The 15,540-nt window shown below is 46.1% G+C and overlaps 1 protein-coding gene across 2 annotated transcripts; it reads left to right on the top strand.

The window, feature by feature from the left end:
• The first annotated feature begins 1,044 nt into the window (after window positions 1–1,044).
• On the top strand, window positions 1,045–14,830 carry KCTD20 (potassium channel tetramerization domain containing 20). Of its 2 annotated transcripts, XM_026036106.1 has the most exons (9): window positions 1,068–1,087; window positions 8,526–8,725; window positions 9,124–9,158; window positions 9,261–9,403; window positions 9,823–9,925; window positions 10,419–10,539; window positions 10,674–10,871; window positions 11,242–11,352; window positions 11,919–14,830. In XM_026036106.1, exons 1-9 carry the CDS (start codon window positions 1,077–1,079, stop codon window positions 12,209–12,211), a joined length of 1,215 nt encoding a protein of 404 aa, XP_025891891.1. In that variant the 5' UTR covers window positions 1,068–1,076; the 3' UTR covers window positions 12,212–14,830. The 2 variants fall into 2 exon arrangements, with proteins under 2 accessions (XP_025891890.1, XP_025891891.1); XM_026036105.1 differs by having other exon boundaries at window positions 1,045–1,087; window positions 9,124–9,403.
• The last annotated feature ends 710 nt before the right edge of the window (window positions 14,831–15,540 follow it).

Raw genomic sequence — 15,540 nt, 5'->3', positions numbered from 1 at the left:
TTCCCCAAAGCAAAAGTAATACGGGATGTTTGTGCTACGTTGTACGTCTGGACAGAACAAGCATTTTACTTAGTTAATGACAACTGGATTTTGTCATATAGAATTGTTTAAGAAATCTCTGAATGTATCCTTCGTTATTGTAATCAGGTATTAGATAATGTTCAGTTAAAACATATTAGTATGTGCAAACACTTTATCACTTATTCCTATCACAGTCAAGATGAGAACAGTTTAATGCTTCCTCCCATTGTATTTACATTAAAAAATATTTTTTACCTTTAAATTAAGCAGTAAGAATTTAATCCTGTTGTTCTGTGAAACTGCATGTGGAGCCATATCTGAGCAATGTGGATATCTTAGATGCATCAAGAGCAAAAGAATATATAAATCATTCATTAAATCATTAAATGATTTAAGATTTGAACTATAGTGGGTAACAAATGCACTGTTGCCTCTGGGGTGCTGGGCATTGGCATTTGAGCTCAGAGGCACTCAGGTTTTGTATATTAGGCTTATTAGCAATATCTCTGTGGAGGCACTGACATATCAGCTGTTTTTTACTCTGTTATTGTAAATTTGTTTGGGCCCTAATCTTCTGGATCACAGGCTTATGGACACTGGAATTCATGTGTATGTGATTAAATACATATTCAGTTGCTTTAGAAAACTGTTTAATTCCCTTCCCCTTGCAAAGCAATAGGTGTCAGACAAATGGCAGCAGCATATTTAGTGGTGAAGCACAAATAATTTATAAAACTTCACCTTTTCTATTGGCTATTCCTGAAAAAGTAGCTGAACCAGAAATCTGGAGAGCGCTTTGATTGTGCTGGCTTAAAATAGGAGGCTTAAAATCATGCTGGTTGTGACCGTACAGATTTTTCTATGCAAACCTCTCATGAATCAGCAGCAGAGGGGACTTTTAAACTGAAATATTAACGTGAATCAGACATCTGGGCTTTGGAGGAGTGACCAGTGCTGCACAAACAGTTTAAACTCTGCAGCTTTGCTGGGACTTAGTGTTTCCCCTCTGTGGCAGCAGGATTTCAGGATATTGGTGCTGGTAGCACTGAGAACCTATGAGCCGCCAGTAAGTAAGGAGCTGTGTTTCGGCATGGGTGCTTGGCAGAGGGTTTGCTCCAGAGTTACCATAGGACACGTGGGTATTTTTTTTTATTCAGCAATTCTGGTTGCTACAGGCACTTGCRAATGGGTTTTTCAGTCTGTTCAGTTGTTCTCCCGCTTTTTTGTATTGCTTAGAATTGAACCGCTTAGGTTCTGTAGCTTAAGACATAGGGAATGGTGTGCATTGGAGATGAAGTAAGATATAATTGCCAGAGAAGGAAAACTGAGAAAGAAAATAGCATTTTCAGATCTAGAAGGTTAAGGTTTTTATTCACTTGTGAAACAGATTTTTTTTCCTATTAGCTCTTATGTCACCTAAAACTATTTATTTAGCTCAGTGTTATGTATGTTAGAAGGGAAACATTCATTTTCCTGTCTGTAGAAGTAGATACAAGGGCTTGTTTATGTTAGCAGCTCACCATTTACTATTTTTCTTCTTCCTTACCATGGTCAGATCCATATGTCAGGTTCTCCTGGCTAGAAAGGAGGTCTATATTCTGAATTGGCATGGCTAGCCCCATTTAAATTGCTAACTGAATTTACTTAGCTGTAAGGAAGCTGCCTTTACAATATAATAGTGCATAGTGCCTTCACAGGTTGCTTGGCCATGCTCTTAATCAGTACTCTGAGCCTCCCAGAGAGGGAAATAGCCCTAGCAAAGCATTAACCCATTGCCTCACTCAGTAATTTTGCTGCCTTTTGAGACAGCTGCTTGTAGGACACAGCTGGGTGTGCTTAATCYCTTCCAGTTCATGGTAATCTGTCATGACACAACTTCCAACTTTGGAAGAAGTATGCCATAGGTTGCTTAAAATCAATGCAGCTCGACTAGCTTTCTGCCTATGTGAGTCCTGCCGACTGTAGGTTGGCAACAGAAATGAGAGTGCCGGTTGCAGRGGGGAAGAGCCGTTTGTGGCCGTGGTGAGTTTCTGCCTGTGAACCAGGTGCTGCCAGTTAAAATGTTCCTTCAGTCAAGGTGTAGATGTGCAGCATTAAATCATGAAAACCCTCCTGCGGACTAGTTTTGAATTACGCTTGTGGAAACAGGGGATTTTTGTTAAGACGAGGCGACGAGTGAGCTTCGCTAACAGTGAAGCACTATGCACAAAATAGGAGCAGACAATCGAGCGTTTCATCAGCCTCCTTGCATTCTCCTGCCAGGGTTTTTGAGCTGTCCTCAATTGCATCAGTCCTGCTGGACATCGTTTGCCATCTATAATTTGGAGCCAGATGGAAAATGAATCCACTGTATGTTGATAGAGCCATTTCATAACAAGGGAAGCCCATTTTGTGTCTGTGCTAGTTCAGCCTCTAAATTGCCCTTTTTTTTCTTTTTGGTCTGGTTATATTTGTGTCTGTAGCAGAAAATGAAACCAGAGCATCATTAGCAGGGATGACAAAAGCATGTTAAAGGCTCCGCGTAGTTTTTCTTTCAATTTCAGGTGGATAAATGCATTTTTGTGTTGCATTTCCAGGCACATCTAGAGGTGTCACTGAGTGGCAAGCATGAGTCCTATCAAGTCTCATAGTGCACCTACCATAAAGCTGATGTTTTCCCTTCTCGGTACTCCCTTATCTATGCAAATTGCTAACAAATTTGGTCTCTCTGGCCACAGGAAAKGGTCACAGACTGTAAAAGGTGGTGGAATGCGGCACAAGTCTCTTCAGCTGAGGATCCATTCCTCAAATCCGTGCTAGAAGGTGCTCAGGGCAGGCTTGTGACCCCGGTGTCTCCTCTCATGTGACATTTCACACATGCCACTTCACCTTCTGGAAGAGCAGAAAACTGATCGCTCCAGAAAAGTCTTATGCTTAAGAGAAGCAGTGAGTGAAGAACCAGATTTGTTCTTGATAACTGGAAAAAAATGTGTGGTTTTTTTTTTTTTTTTTTTTTTTTAAAAAAGACTAGCTAATGAATGAGACCTTCTGAGTCTTAAAATGTTTAAAAACTGTAGAATTTGCCTAGGAGCTGCTGGGAGTAAAATTCAAAAGCAGGAGCCAAAAATTGCGTGTCAGAGCATAAAAGAAAACTCCAGTTTGTGTTTCCTGGTGTTTGACAGCAAACCCTTCTGGTAGGTGTCCAGAGGCAGAAAAATCGTGCGGACTTGGAACCACGTAATGTCAGGACAAATTGCAAAAACAGGGTTGCAATGCAGGCATGTGATAGAAGATGCTCATAGAACAGGGCTTTTCTCTTGAAAGAGAAAATACCGGTGCTGCTTTCAAAAGCTTTATTTAAATTGGGCATTGGCAAGCGAAGATGATTTGGCTGGAAAATGGCAGGTTCCCGATATAGTTGTTTCAATAACATCAGCTTCAGACCTGTCAGACCTGTTGTTTTTGCCATGTTTTTTACAGTTAGCTTTTCCTCTGTTTAACTGTTGCTTCACTTGCTATAGACACAAAATCAATGTATTTTAGTCCGTGCCATTGCTGTGGGAGAAAAGCCTCTTCTCCCTCCTGTAAACCCTGCAATACTTAGAGCAGGGGCCCGCCGACTTGCTCTCGAGTAGAAGAATGTTGCTAGAAGCCAGAGCCCAGATTCCCCAGGTCTGAGCCTGATTTCACCTGTGCAAATCCCCACCTGCTGCGGTCATTTTCCATATTTGCAGGAGCCTCCCAGCTCATTGAAAGAGCAGGTTTGTATTTCTTGCCTGTTTCTAACAGGAGGATTTTTCTTGCATCTTGTGCAGCGCTTCCCTGGACTTGGGGAGCTTTTATTGCCACTGAACGTAGCTGACCAGCAGCGTGTGATTTCCCTTCCCTCTCTCGGGGAAAACATCTGCGCATTGAGAGCAAACATAACGTTTTTGCAAAAATTAGAAAATGGGGCTGCTGCCTGCTTGCCAGAGCGCTCTTTCCTTGTCACAAATTGAGTAGCGTTTTGCTCTCCCGGCTGGCGCAGCGGGGTCGGATCCGTGTTGCGAGGTGCGTCGGGAAGCCGCAGCCCGCGGYGCGCTCCCAGCTCGGGTATCTCTGCCCTGCACTCGGCTTGTGGCTCACACCTCCCCAGGAGCGATTTGCTCATTCTTGTGTGCAGGAAATGCTGCTTATTTATCTCAACCCAGTGAGATTTTCCATTTAACCCTCCGGACGGGGGATCGATCGGCTCTAACTGCTTCTCCRCTGTTGTACCCAAGGAAACGCTCAACATCTTCCAAGGAGACGTTTTGAGACGTGAAACTTGGGCTAAACTCTTTCTTTGGAAAGCAATTACATTAGAAATACATCTTGTCCTGAGCTAGTGCTGACTGTAGAATTAGGTCAGGCACACCCTGCATCCAGCTGCGTGTTTCCTGCTTGCTCATATTTCTGAGAACAGTTGTACGTGCCAATGTTTTTGTCGACGTAAAGGAGTGTTGCCACCTTAAAAATAAGTTGTTTGGAGTTTTATATTTAGTCATCGTGGTTACGCTGTGGCTTGGTAAGAGTGGGAGATTACGAACTGTCTGATTCATCGCTCCGCGTGCTGACAGTTCCTTGCCATTCACAAACTGAACACTCAAGTTGCCCATTTCTACTATTTTTACTCTTTCTGCCCTCCTCCTTGTCATGCCAGATGACGGGGAAGCAGTGCCTGGGCTGTCGGATGTGACAGGGACGGGCTCCGCTCTGCACAGCATTTGACTGCTCGACTCCTCACAGTTTCCTTTGAAATCTTGCACAGTTTTGCAAACCCCGGTCCCCAAGCTGTTTTGCAGTAGCTCTCTTAACCACAAGGGTTAGGGATAAGGAGCAAGTAGTAAAATAGTTAGGAGCCAATGAGTCTGTGCTTTAACTGTGTAGACTGCCCTTCATCTGCATGTTTTTTCTTTGCTGTAAGTGTTATTTTAAGTATATTTAAGTTTCTTTTCCTTCATCCATCGCCTGCATACTATTTATGGCAGGTTAGGCCATTTGTGTCCTTAGGATAACTATGGGAGAATGGAGTGCCTTGGGAAATGTTCGGGATGCTCCCGTGGTTTCCTGGGGCGGGGAAGGTTATCCCAGCACCCTTCCTTCCTTAGGAATGGATAGAACAAGGGTCAGGCTGTTCATCTCTCCAGAAAGCTCATGAAATGAAGAGTCTAGGCCTGTGATATGGTGCTAGTGAAAACTTTGAACTTCTAACTTAAAAAAGAAAATAAGAAATAGACTCCCATACTTTTCTCCCAAGAAAAGCGTGGCGCAGAGCAAATCCCAGCAAAGATGACTCCTGTGCGAAGTGGGCAGCGGGCGCGGGAGCGAAGCATCCCTGCCGCTCAGCGGGACGTAACGTTCACAGCTCCGTGTCGGTGGCCCTGGCTGGTTTGTGCTTGGCAGAAACACACATAGCAACCTAGACCTCAAAGGAGGCAGCAACCTGCTCGTGTTCGTCCTGCTCACCACAAGGTCATCGTGCCCAGGCAGCGAACGTGAGCAGTGACCACGCGGGAGTAGCACCTCTCTGCTCTGACTGCTCCCCCAAATTACAGCCCTCCTTCTGTATCCCTGCTTTTCATCATTAAAGACTTTACCCCTGTGCTTCCCAGGCTGCCGGGAGCAGCGAGCACTTAATATCTGCAAAAAGCTTTGGAGGTGAATAGTGCTAATTATTATTTATAGGTAGTCCTTCTCGCCGTGGTCACCTTGATCCCAGCCATGAAAGCAGAGCAGGACCTTTATAAGCTGCTCAGGTTTGAACGTGACCGTCTGGAGTCTGACAAACTAGTTTCCCTGCTGGGTTGTACGTGGGATTGCGTTGAATTTGTCACATTAAATGACTAGTTTCAGAACTTATTGTACCATCCAGCTGCAGGTAAAGAGCGCTGACTTGTTTGCCCCCGTTTGGAAATGCAAAAGAAAACATCTTGGGGTTTGGACATGCCAAGAAGGGAGGAAAAGGTGAACACGTAGCTTCCCAGAAAATAGGGGAGGGAGAATCCCACCTGATGCCTTTAAGATGATGGTTGCAAAGAGCAGGGGTCTGAATCTTGCACCGTCTCTTGAGGGTCTTCACTCCTTCCACCCATGCTGATCTTTATGTAGTAATAATGACGACAACAACAATAATAATAATAGTGGTGATAATAATAGTAATAATAAAGAGAAGATGCGGAAGAGCYGTGGGGTGTTTTTTTTAATGCTTCTAGCAGATTAAGCGGAAAAAGGAAGAGAGGGTCAGAGAAAAAACAACGTAGTGCAGCTGTAGCTGATGAATTAGTTGGACCTCACGGTGAAGGATTGTGCTGAGCTGCACACAGAGCCCCTGGAACCGCCTGGGTGTTTAATTCCAAGTTTAAGGTGATGAAAGGGCACTGCTCGCGAGGCTGCGGACCGTTGTGCTAATCAAAGCCAGATTCTTGCTTGTGAAGATGCCGTCGGGACCTGGCTCGTGCTGTTGCACTTCATTGCAGCCTCACTTCTCAGGCGGGTTCCTTGTGAAGCCCTGGAACGTGAGGAACACCCACRAAAGCCGTTTGCTTCTGTCCCACAGGCTTGTCAGTCCGATCCCCTGCCCCAAAAGCTCCTCTCCAAGTAACATATTAAATAATCAAGAGCTTGTGCAGATCTATCAGCAGGCCAGCCGTGATGGAGCGCTCGTGAAAGGCAGGCGCCTAAGAAATAAACTGTATATTTGCGTATCGGACTTGCTTCGTGGAGCCCTGCTGAGCTCGCAGAGCAAGGTCTGTGCCCATGCTGAGTTTTTGCTGCTTATCCTTAGTGGGGAGCTTGTTGCCAGGTAGAGAAGATGAAGTTTTTGGCTTTCTGCGCAGTTGCCAGATTTTGGAACGTTTAGGTTTAAAAAGTATAGCGTAATCGTGATGTATACGATTCGGGGTATATGTTTTAAACGTAGTATTGGTTGCATAAGTAGTTTGACACAGGCTGGAAAACTGCATTTTTCTGGCAATGCTTAGGATAGGCTCTAGGGTACAGGAGGATGGTGGAGGGTTTTGGTGCTCGGTTTCAAATTCTCAGTTTTGAAATTGGTTGAAAAGAGTTTATTTTGTGCTGTGTTTTGCTGCATGTTTAGGCACCTCTCCTGTACCCTCCAAAAGGCTGTGAGAGACAGTCTGTGTCCAGGATTTTTTTAGGCCAAAAGAAGAGTGAAACAGCCCAGAAAACATCAAGAGAGGGAAGTGGAACCCAGCCCGAGGCGGGTAATTGGRGTCAGGGGAGCTCCGAGTGATGCGTGGCAGCCTCTTAAATTTCCTGGAATAAAAATAACCCATCAGCCAGAACCTTGAAGAAATAATGAAAAGAAAGGGGGGCTTTTCAGGTGGTTTTGCTGCAGCCAGAAATGTTCCTTCTCCTGACTGTTGCATGGATCTGCAACAGATTTTCTAAAAATCCACCAAATTAATAACACTGACGACTTAGCGTTTGGTTAGGGAGATGGGAGGAAGGGGTCGTTACCCCTTTTGTTGCTCTCTAATTAGGAGGAAATGCTCGTGCTGATTTGCAGTAATGATGGAGCCGGAGCTGAACTGCTCATTAAGGTCATGAGCAGAGAATTCACTAACTCTGCTTTGCGTTCCAGTTGCTTTCTTAATGTGGTGTTTTATGGGGTTTGTTTTTATCCCCATCGGAGTTTTATGAGGGAAAAGGGGTAAAAGAGCTGCTAGAAGATGCTGAAGAGTTGAGTGACATGAGAACAGCAAAAGGGAGGACCCTTAAGATAATAAGGTGAATTGAGCTGCATGTGAAGGGGCCAAAACACTGAAGATGTCTTCAACCGAAGATGTCCCCAACCACATCCCAAGAGGAATTTTGAGGTCTCTAGAGAAGAGTTGAAACGAGTTGCTCAAAGCAGCGTGTGTATCTGTCGCAAGCCAGGGTGGGATGGCTGTGGGGCTGCTGCAGGGTGGGTATTTGATGTGATACGGGCCTTTATTGTAGGACTGTCTGGGTTAAATAGTGGGGTTSGTCACTACATGACACCAAGGGGGTAAATAAATCCCAAATTATTGGAAGAAGAGCACGTCCTGGTCCAAAATCGGGCTGGGTCGGAAGAGCGCTGGTAACCAGGAAAACGTTAACGTTCAGGCTGCAGCCAAGTGCATTTGCCAGTGCTGGGAATCAAGAGTCTCGTAAAGGTTTTTAAAGGACTCTAGTGATCTGGACATTGGAGAGTTGCCAGGAAGATATTGGAAAAAATATGCATGTGCGCTAAAGACTCAATATTAGACTTATTTTAAAGAAAGCAGAGGTTTATAAGTAAAGTTTGTTACCTTAAAAATAATTTTTTTGTCTTTTTTGCTCTGATGAGGTTAGTGTAGGGGTAAAAGGAGTGTCAGAAACCCCTCTCAAGYTCAATTAAATGACTGAATAAAAGCYTCCTGACCCCGAGGGACTTCGCTTGCAGTAGAAGATACGGGGATTTAGGCTTCACTGCCTGGGAATTTCTCCCAACACTGACACCCTGGTGTTTTCTCTCCTAGCTCTTCCTTTAGGAAACGCAGCCACCACCTCACGCCGCGGAGGCCCAGCATGAACGTGAACTGTGCTGCTGGGACAGGCTGGTCGAGAAACCGCGACTCCAGTTGCTCCGTGGAAAACACAACTGCACCCGGCCATGAGCCCCAAGAGAACAACGTGGTGCTAGGAGGTCACAGCCCCTCTTCAGGTCCGAGGTCTGAGGGTGAGGAAAATCTGTGTTTGCTGTATAGCAATCTTTAAGGCAGATTTTTTTGCCAGSTGATAACGTTATTGCCAAAATTCAAGTGTCCCAAGGCAGCTCGCTCTGGGTAAAAGGCACACTTGCAGCTGGGGAGTGCAGGGCRTATATGTCCTACTTTGCCAGGCTGGTGGAAAAGAGAAAGGTCTCTCCATCATACTTTAATAAGAGGTATTAAAGTTGGGAAGATTTTTATTCAAAATTGAGTTGCTGTCTCGAGTCAAAAATGCGGCATAGCCTTCTGCTATATAAAAATACCCTAAAAGATGAGCATATCTCCATTCTCTGCTGGTGTTTCTCATTGCACTAGAAGGCTTTAGTATTAAATGATATTTTGTCCTCATACAGTCTGTTTCTCTTAGGATTGGATCCCGAATGCCGACATGCTGCTTTCCTGGTGAGTCCCCAGATCAGTAGCATGTTGTCCACTTCTGAAGACACGCACGGCTGTCACTTCCAAGATGGGAATAAAAGACAGCCAGAATATTTTAATACCCAGGAACGCCACGGAGGCAGCACTTTGTCTTCAAGCATCAATTCGCAAGCACAGGCTCCAGAGAAAGTGACCCTTGTGGTAGATGGCACTCGATTTGCAGTGAACCCACAGATTTTCACAGCTCACCCTGATACTATGTTGGGAAGGTAAGTGATTTGTGCCATTTTCAGGGCATTCAGGCATATTATTCATGTTGGGATCTCATCCATGCTCATGAACTAAGCAGAGTTGAGCTTGTTTTGAACTGGACTCCTAGGCCTTGAAGGTATAATTAGATATATAGAGAAGTCAGTAGATTTCTAGGCAACATTCTCCTTTTGGTCCGTGTGTTTTAACCGATGTGCACTTTTAACTAAATGTGGACTATTTTCACCTTCTGTCCAAGGGTTTGCCTTGTTGGTGAGCAGTATATCTGTTTGCAGCTGGTAACTTCCCTTCCAGAATGGGGAAAAAAAGTACTGTCTACCTGTGGTATCGCTGGTTATATTTAGCCTCCATGCACCTATTTCTAGTAGGGGTGCATCCGTGTTTACTTGTACATTTATATGGACTTCTCTCTGTTTAGGATGTTTGGACCAGGAAGAGAATATAACTTCACCCGGCCAAATGAAAAGGGAGAATATGAAATCGCAGAAGGAATTAGCTCAGCTGTCTTCCGGACCGTGCTGGTAAGATGATGTTTGCAGATGGAGGAAAAAGACCTCTTGTCACGTGGGCAGAATTGATTTGTCTCCCAAGCAGCTGTGTACCCCTCAGGACATATTCTTTTATTATTGTTCCGTTTTTAGCTAAACATTTATAGTAGATCTTAGTATGAATCATCGTTGTGGATATTTGTCCGTGTTGCCTTTTAACTTTCATGTATCATGTAGTTCCTGAGCTCCATCTTGCTTTCATGGTTACATATAAAAGCATATAGGATATTATGAAACCCCACATTATGAGAGAAGTTTTAACTGGAGTTCACATTTTATCACACCCAAGAGAATCTGCCAAGGGGCCCGTCCTTGGACAAACAGGGCTATTTCTGCCGTTCATAGAGCTCTTTCTTTCCGTCCTAACTAACAAACATTGGTTAACAGAACAAAAAGCGAATTGAAAATGACTGATGTCAAAGCTGTCCTGAATTTTCTTTCCAAAACTTGTCCTTTTAATTTGCAGGATTATTACAAAACGGGGATCATTAATTGCCCTGATGGGATTTCAATCCCAGACCTTCGAGACACGTGCGATTACCTCTGCATCAACTTTGACTTCAACACAATCAAATGTCAGGATCTAAGTAAGTACGGAGAGAAATCATCTCTGATGAGGTGCTCYGGGTGGTGCAGAGTGCTCTGATCCTGATTCAGTGTGGTTTTTAATGTGAAAAAGGGAATAACTTAAAAGCTCAGCCTGTGATTCCTGTCTCGTTAGGTGCTTTGCTCCACGAGCTGTCCAACGATGGTGCTCACAAGCAGTTTGACAGCTACCTGGAGGAGCTGATCCTGCCCATCATGGTGGATAGCGCCAGGAAGGGGGAACGTGAATGCCACATCGTGGTGCTGACGGACGAGGACACCGTGGACTGGGATGAAGATCACCCCCCTCCGATGGGAGAGGAGTACTCACAAAGTAAGAGCTCTCGGTTGATGCTGGAGCTCACATCAGGTCATGGGGGCTCAGCTGTGACAACCACGTCTCTCTTTTTCCTGCCTGTGCCCCTAGTGCAGCAGCTCCTGGCTCTGTGCACACCCTGGTAGTGGGGCAGTAGGGAAGAACAGGGAGCAGGAAAGCTTTTTCCAAGTCTCCTGCTATCCAGAATATAACATGTATCAATGCCTTCCTGCCAAGGGAATTGAGCTCATCTCAGTGTTGGTAGGGGATACTTGAAGCAGTTGAGGGAAAAGAGAGCTCTTATTTTGGCACCCCCACAGCTGTGCGTTTCAGAAACGGGCAGAAAGTTCCTCCTAACAGTTTCTAACGAGCCTTTTTATTTCTCAAGTCCTTTACAGTTCCAAGCTGTACAGATTCTTCAAGTACATTGAGAATCGCGACGTTGCAAAAGCCGTATTAAAGGAACGGGGTCTGAAGAACATTCGCATTGGCATTGAAGGTAAAAGTATTTCCTCAGTCAAGGAAATTCTAAAATGAGTCACTCCATAGCTGATAAATCCTGCTTTTCTATGAATTTGTGTGCAGGAGACTTCCGATGTGGGTTCTTTGGTCTCTAATAAAGGTTGATCCTCTGCTGGAAGTCTCTCTCTCAGCCTCCTGTCTTTAGGACCAAGGAAGCAGAAAAAAGGAATTGTGTTTCCTGCATTCTTGCTGCTCCAAGCATCTACTCAGGGAGCTTGGRGAACCTTGTGCTCTGTCCTGGGGAAGATGATCTCATTTTTATAGCCATTGATTGCTCACATAACAGCCAGCACTTTGCAGCCATTGATCGCAATGGCCACACACAATGGCTGTAGTCTCATCCTGGGGGAAAGAAGACAGTTTTTCACAAGCCAGCAGTGGTAATTATGAAATAGGAGCATTTGTCGACCAAATTCCCCTGTCTCTTTCTCTTCCCCTCCTGTCTGGACAGTCTTGTCCAGAGGAGAGAGTTGTGCAGAGGAGAGAGTTGTCTGTGCGAGTCCAAAGAGTGTGGTGTAACTGTCCACCCGTCTGTGTTGCCAGGATATCCCACCTGCAAAGAGAAGGTGAAGAGGCGGCCCGGCGGCCGCTCGGAGGTGATCTACAACTACGTGCAGCGGCCGTTCATCCAGATGTCGTGGGAGAAGGAAGAGGGCAAGAGCCGTCACGTCGACTTCCAGTGCGTTCGGAGCAAATCTCTAACAAACCTCGTCACTGTGGGCGACGACGTGTCTGAGGAGCACGAGATACTAATGCATCACCCGCCCCAGGTGGATGAACTGGACAGGCTAAACGCCCCGTTCTCCCAAATGGCTGTTAACGATCTACCAGATTAGTGATGGCTCAGGGCCGATGGGGCTGCTTGACCTGGAAACATCTCAGCATGGTTTCGTCCCGGGTGATGGAACACAAACTCCTGCAAGGTGCTTTATCCTTGTCCATGCTCTTACTACGTTGTCTTATTTCAAGCATGTTAATAAAGAGCCACACTCCCTAGTCTAACTGTGCAATCAAAAGCAACGCTGTCTCAACCAGAAAGAAATGCTGCTGTTTGCTTCCAGTGCAAGAGCTTCCAGATTGGTGGTGCTGAGTCTCTTGCCTAAGCTTCTAAAGGAAGAGCGGAGGTATTTGGAAGCTCCTCATTTTTGATAGGAGAGAGGCAATCCCAGGCCTCTCGAGACAAAGCTTTCTGTTACCATTAGGCACTTAGGTTTGCTGTTGTGCTAATCAGTTACAAAGGAGCGAGCATCGAGCAAGACAGATTTCACCCTTTCATCAACCAGCAGAAATGTAGCACTGTTGTGACAGCAAAATACCGAGGTAAGGGAATCTGCCTACACTGCCACCTGGCTTTGCCTCCAGTGAATTGTACTGCTGTTCTCGGAGAGATGGGACTGGTTTGATAGGAAGCGTGTTCCTGATCACAGGAATTTGCCTGTATACACTTCTGCATTAGGAGGGAAACACACTTGTCTTAGAGATATTGTTGCTGTTCAGTTTGGTAAAACAAGTAATTATGCTGAAGGAAAAAGCCAAAAAAAGAAAGAAAACAGAAGACTATAGTTAATGTTTTACAAACTAAATCATTTAGTAGGAAAATAGATGTTATAGAGGTGACTGTGTGTGGTGAAGACTTTCAGTTTTCTCCTCCATCTTCCTCCTAAGCCAAAAGCCAGTGGAAGATCTCTGCGTACAGGCAGGGTAAGAGCCAAGTAAAACCCCTGACCCCTCAAGCTTAGTCAGAGTTCTGCTGACTGCAAGGTGTGCTCCGCTCGCGGGGCCCAGCGCAGCTCTGAGAGGCCACCTCCTGTCTTCCCACTTCGGAATCGATTGGGCCCCTTCGCTGTAAGGCAGGTAAGAAATATCAGAAATAAAGCAGCCTTCAACGGGGCCAATGCTTGTATCTGGGACCAGCTCTCCACTGATACGCTTAATATAGTCTGTGAGTTACCACTTAGTTCTCTTTGGAGTTAGGCCCGAAGGAGCTGGCACCACAATTCTGTGGTGTCCCAGGCTGGYTGAGCTCCCCCGGCTGTGGGGGAGACCGGCTTGTCCTGCTCCTGCAGCACCAAGTGCCCCATAGACTTCCTTAACGCCGCAAATAGGACACAGCGTTCTGTGCTGCCAACCTAACTGGGATGGGCCTGCCTTGCCCAGCTCTCATTTCTGATGGCACTGTAGATTTTTCCATGCCCAAATAAGAGTTCTTGCCACCTTAAGCATGATGCTGCTGCAAGGAAAACTTGGAKGCCTTCAGAACAAATACATAAAAGGAGAGAGGGAGAGAGATCCCCTGCAAAGTTCCCGAGTTCAGGTCAGTTCTGCTCTTGCAGTTGACTGCTGTTAATAGCTGTAGCAATTAGCCATGGAGTTGCTTGGTCATGCTTGGCAAAAGAGAGGTGGGCTGTCAGTCTGCTCCTGTAGATTTAATCCTTTATTGTCAGGGTTGCTTCATCAAGCAGGTTTTTATTGTTCTTTGAAGAATCTGTCTGTGAAGTGTAAGATAAACTTACTAGTGAAGATCGTCACTGTTTTGGTGCTAAGGGCATTTGGTTTTCTCTAAGTAATGTGACAGTATTGAGCACAAATTAAAGATTTATGACTGCTACTTTAGTTAAAAAGCAAACCAAGCCCTCTTGGCCAGTGCTTACACGTGCTGATATATTTAGTTTCTACTTGCAGTGTTCCTGTTCTTCTTTCCCAAGTGCAGCAAATAGATTCCTTCCTTTTCCAAGTGCCTCCGGGAAGATTTCCAGAAGTGCTTAAGGCCCCACTGAGTATCCAGGGCGTCCAGGGCCCCCCGGCAACTTTTGAAAATCTCTCCAGGCTCTCGCTGGAGCCTCTCGCTGGCTGCAGGCTGGAGAAGTGGCCTTAAGTGTCTGCCCCGAGCTGAGGGAGAGGGGCTGCAATCCCTTTCGGTTGTTTCTTTAGGTGAGAGCTGCTACTTTGGTAGYAGAGAAAGGTGGATATATGGAATATTAATCTGCCCAAATGCATTCCCTGCCTGGGTGAGGAGCTGCTCCCCAAAGTCAAGCAAAGGCAGGGATGCAGCTTGACCTGGGCCCKGTGGGGTTGATGTTATCTATTTATTTATCAGCAGTGTAGGTTTTAGGTCAGTGTGTGCTGGTGTTGACTAGTTGGGGTTGGAGCTTAGCCCTGTTCTGCTCTCAGGCCCCAAATGGGGGTGTTGCGAGCCCTGCCGTGTCCCCGCGGTGCTGTTGAGCAGCGGCCAGTGACAGCCCCCCATGGGATGTGAGCGCCGGGCTCCACATCCCAGCACCACAGAATCCATGGGGGCTGCCCCGAGCCTCCTTCCCTGCTTGCAAGGCCTGGCAGAGGAGGCAAGCAGCCGGTTGGAAATAGGGCCCCAGGCCCGTTGCTGCCAGGGGACTGGCTGGGGGCTAGAGCCCCCCCCGCCTTGTAGGGACTCTTTTGCTGACACCCCARAAAAGCCATTGTGCTTCCAGAGCTTCTTAGTATAGGATTTTATTTTTTTAGTAGAGCAACTGCCCTTGGAATGCTGAAGTAATTTGAAAAAAAAAATGTATCTGCACTTATTTCCCCCCCCTTTTATCTCATGGCCATCTGTTATTCAGGCAGAGTCAAATGTTGTATTCTTCTAGATATATTGAAGTGCTACCTGTGGTATTTACAAAGCCCTGGAGCTGTGTTGTTTCTTTTCTGTATTAAAGTATAAATTATTTGTCACTTGCTTGGCTCTTATTTTAAATGTGGAGTAGGAGAATGGAGAAGGAGGTAGATTGCTAGGGTTTTTTCCTTGCTTCCTAAAGTTGCTGTGCCTTGTGCYACAAAAGCCTGGGGCTTACAGAGCGCCTGGCCCTGGGGCACTAACAGCGGCCGCGCTGAGGACGAGGGATTGTGCCAGCTCGSTGCACTGGTGTGAGGAGAGCAGCCCAGGTCTGAGCCAGCCCCACTAACCCCCAAACCCTGCAGCACASAGAGCAGGCCCCAGCCCTGCTCTGGGTTAGCGTGCTAGGGAAAATACCCCTTCTCCCCCCCTTGCTTTTTAGAAAAGGGGGAAAAAGAGYGAGCTTTGGAGCAGGTTTGGCCAGCCTGGCTCTTCTTTCCGGCTTCAGCAGTGGAYGTGGTTCAAGGGCTCTTCTGTTGACGCTTGAGAAAGGGCCTAGGCCCAGCTGGGATGAAG

This window comes from Nothoprocta perdicaria, unplaced genomic scaffold, assembly GCF_003342845.1.
Source record: "Nothoprocta perdicaria isolate Ctin4 unplaced genomic scaffold, notPer1 scaffold_170, whole genome shotgun sequence".
Taxonomy (NCBI): Eukaryota; Metazoa; Chordata; class Aves; order Tinamiformes; family Tinamidae; genus Nothoprocta; species Nothoprocta perdicaria.
This window is presented reverse-complemented; position numbering and strand designations above follow the sequence as displayed.

Coding starts and splice junctions, on each gene's coding strand:
- KCTD20 (XM_026036105.1), top strand. Junction 9,926..10,418: donor CTGTCTTCCGGACCGTGCTG/GTAAGATGATGT, acceptor TTTAATTTGCAG/GATTATTACAAAACGGGGAT. Junction 10,872..11,241: donor GGGAGAGGAGTACTCACAAA/GTAAGAGCTCTC, acceptor TTATTTCTCAAG/TCCTTTACAGTTCCAAGCTG.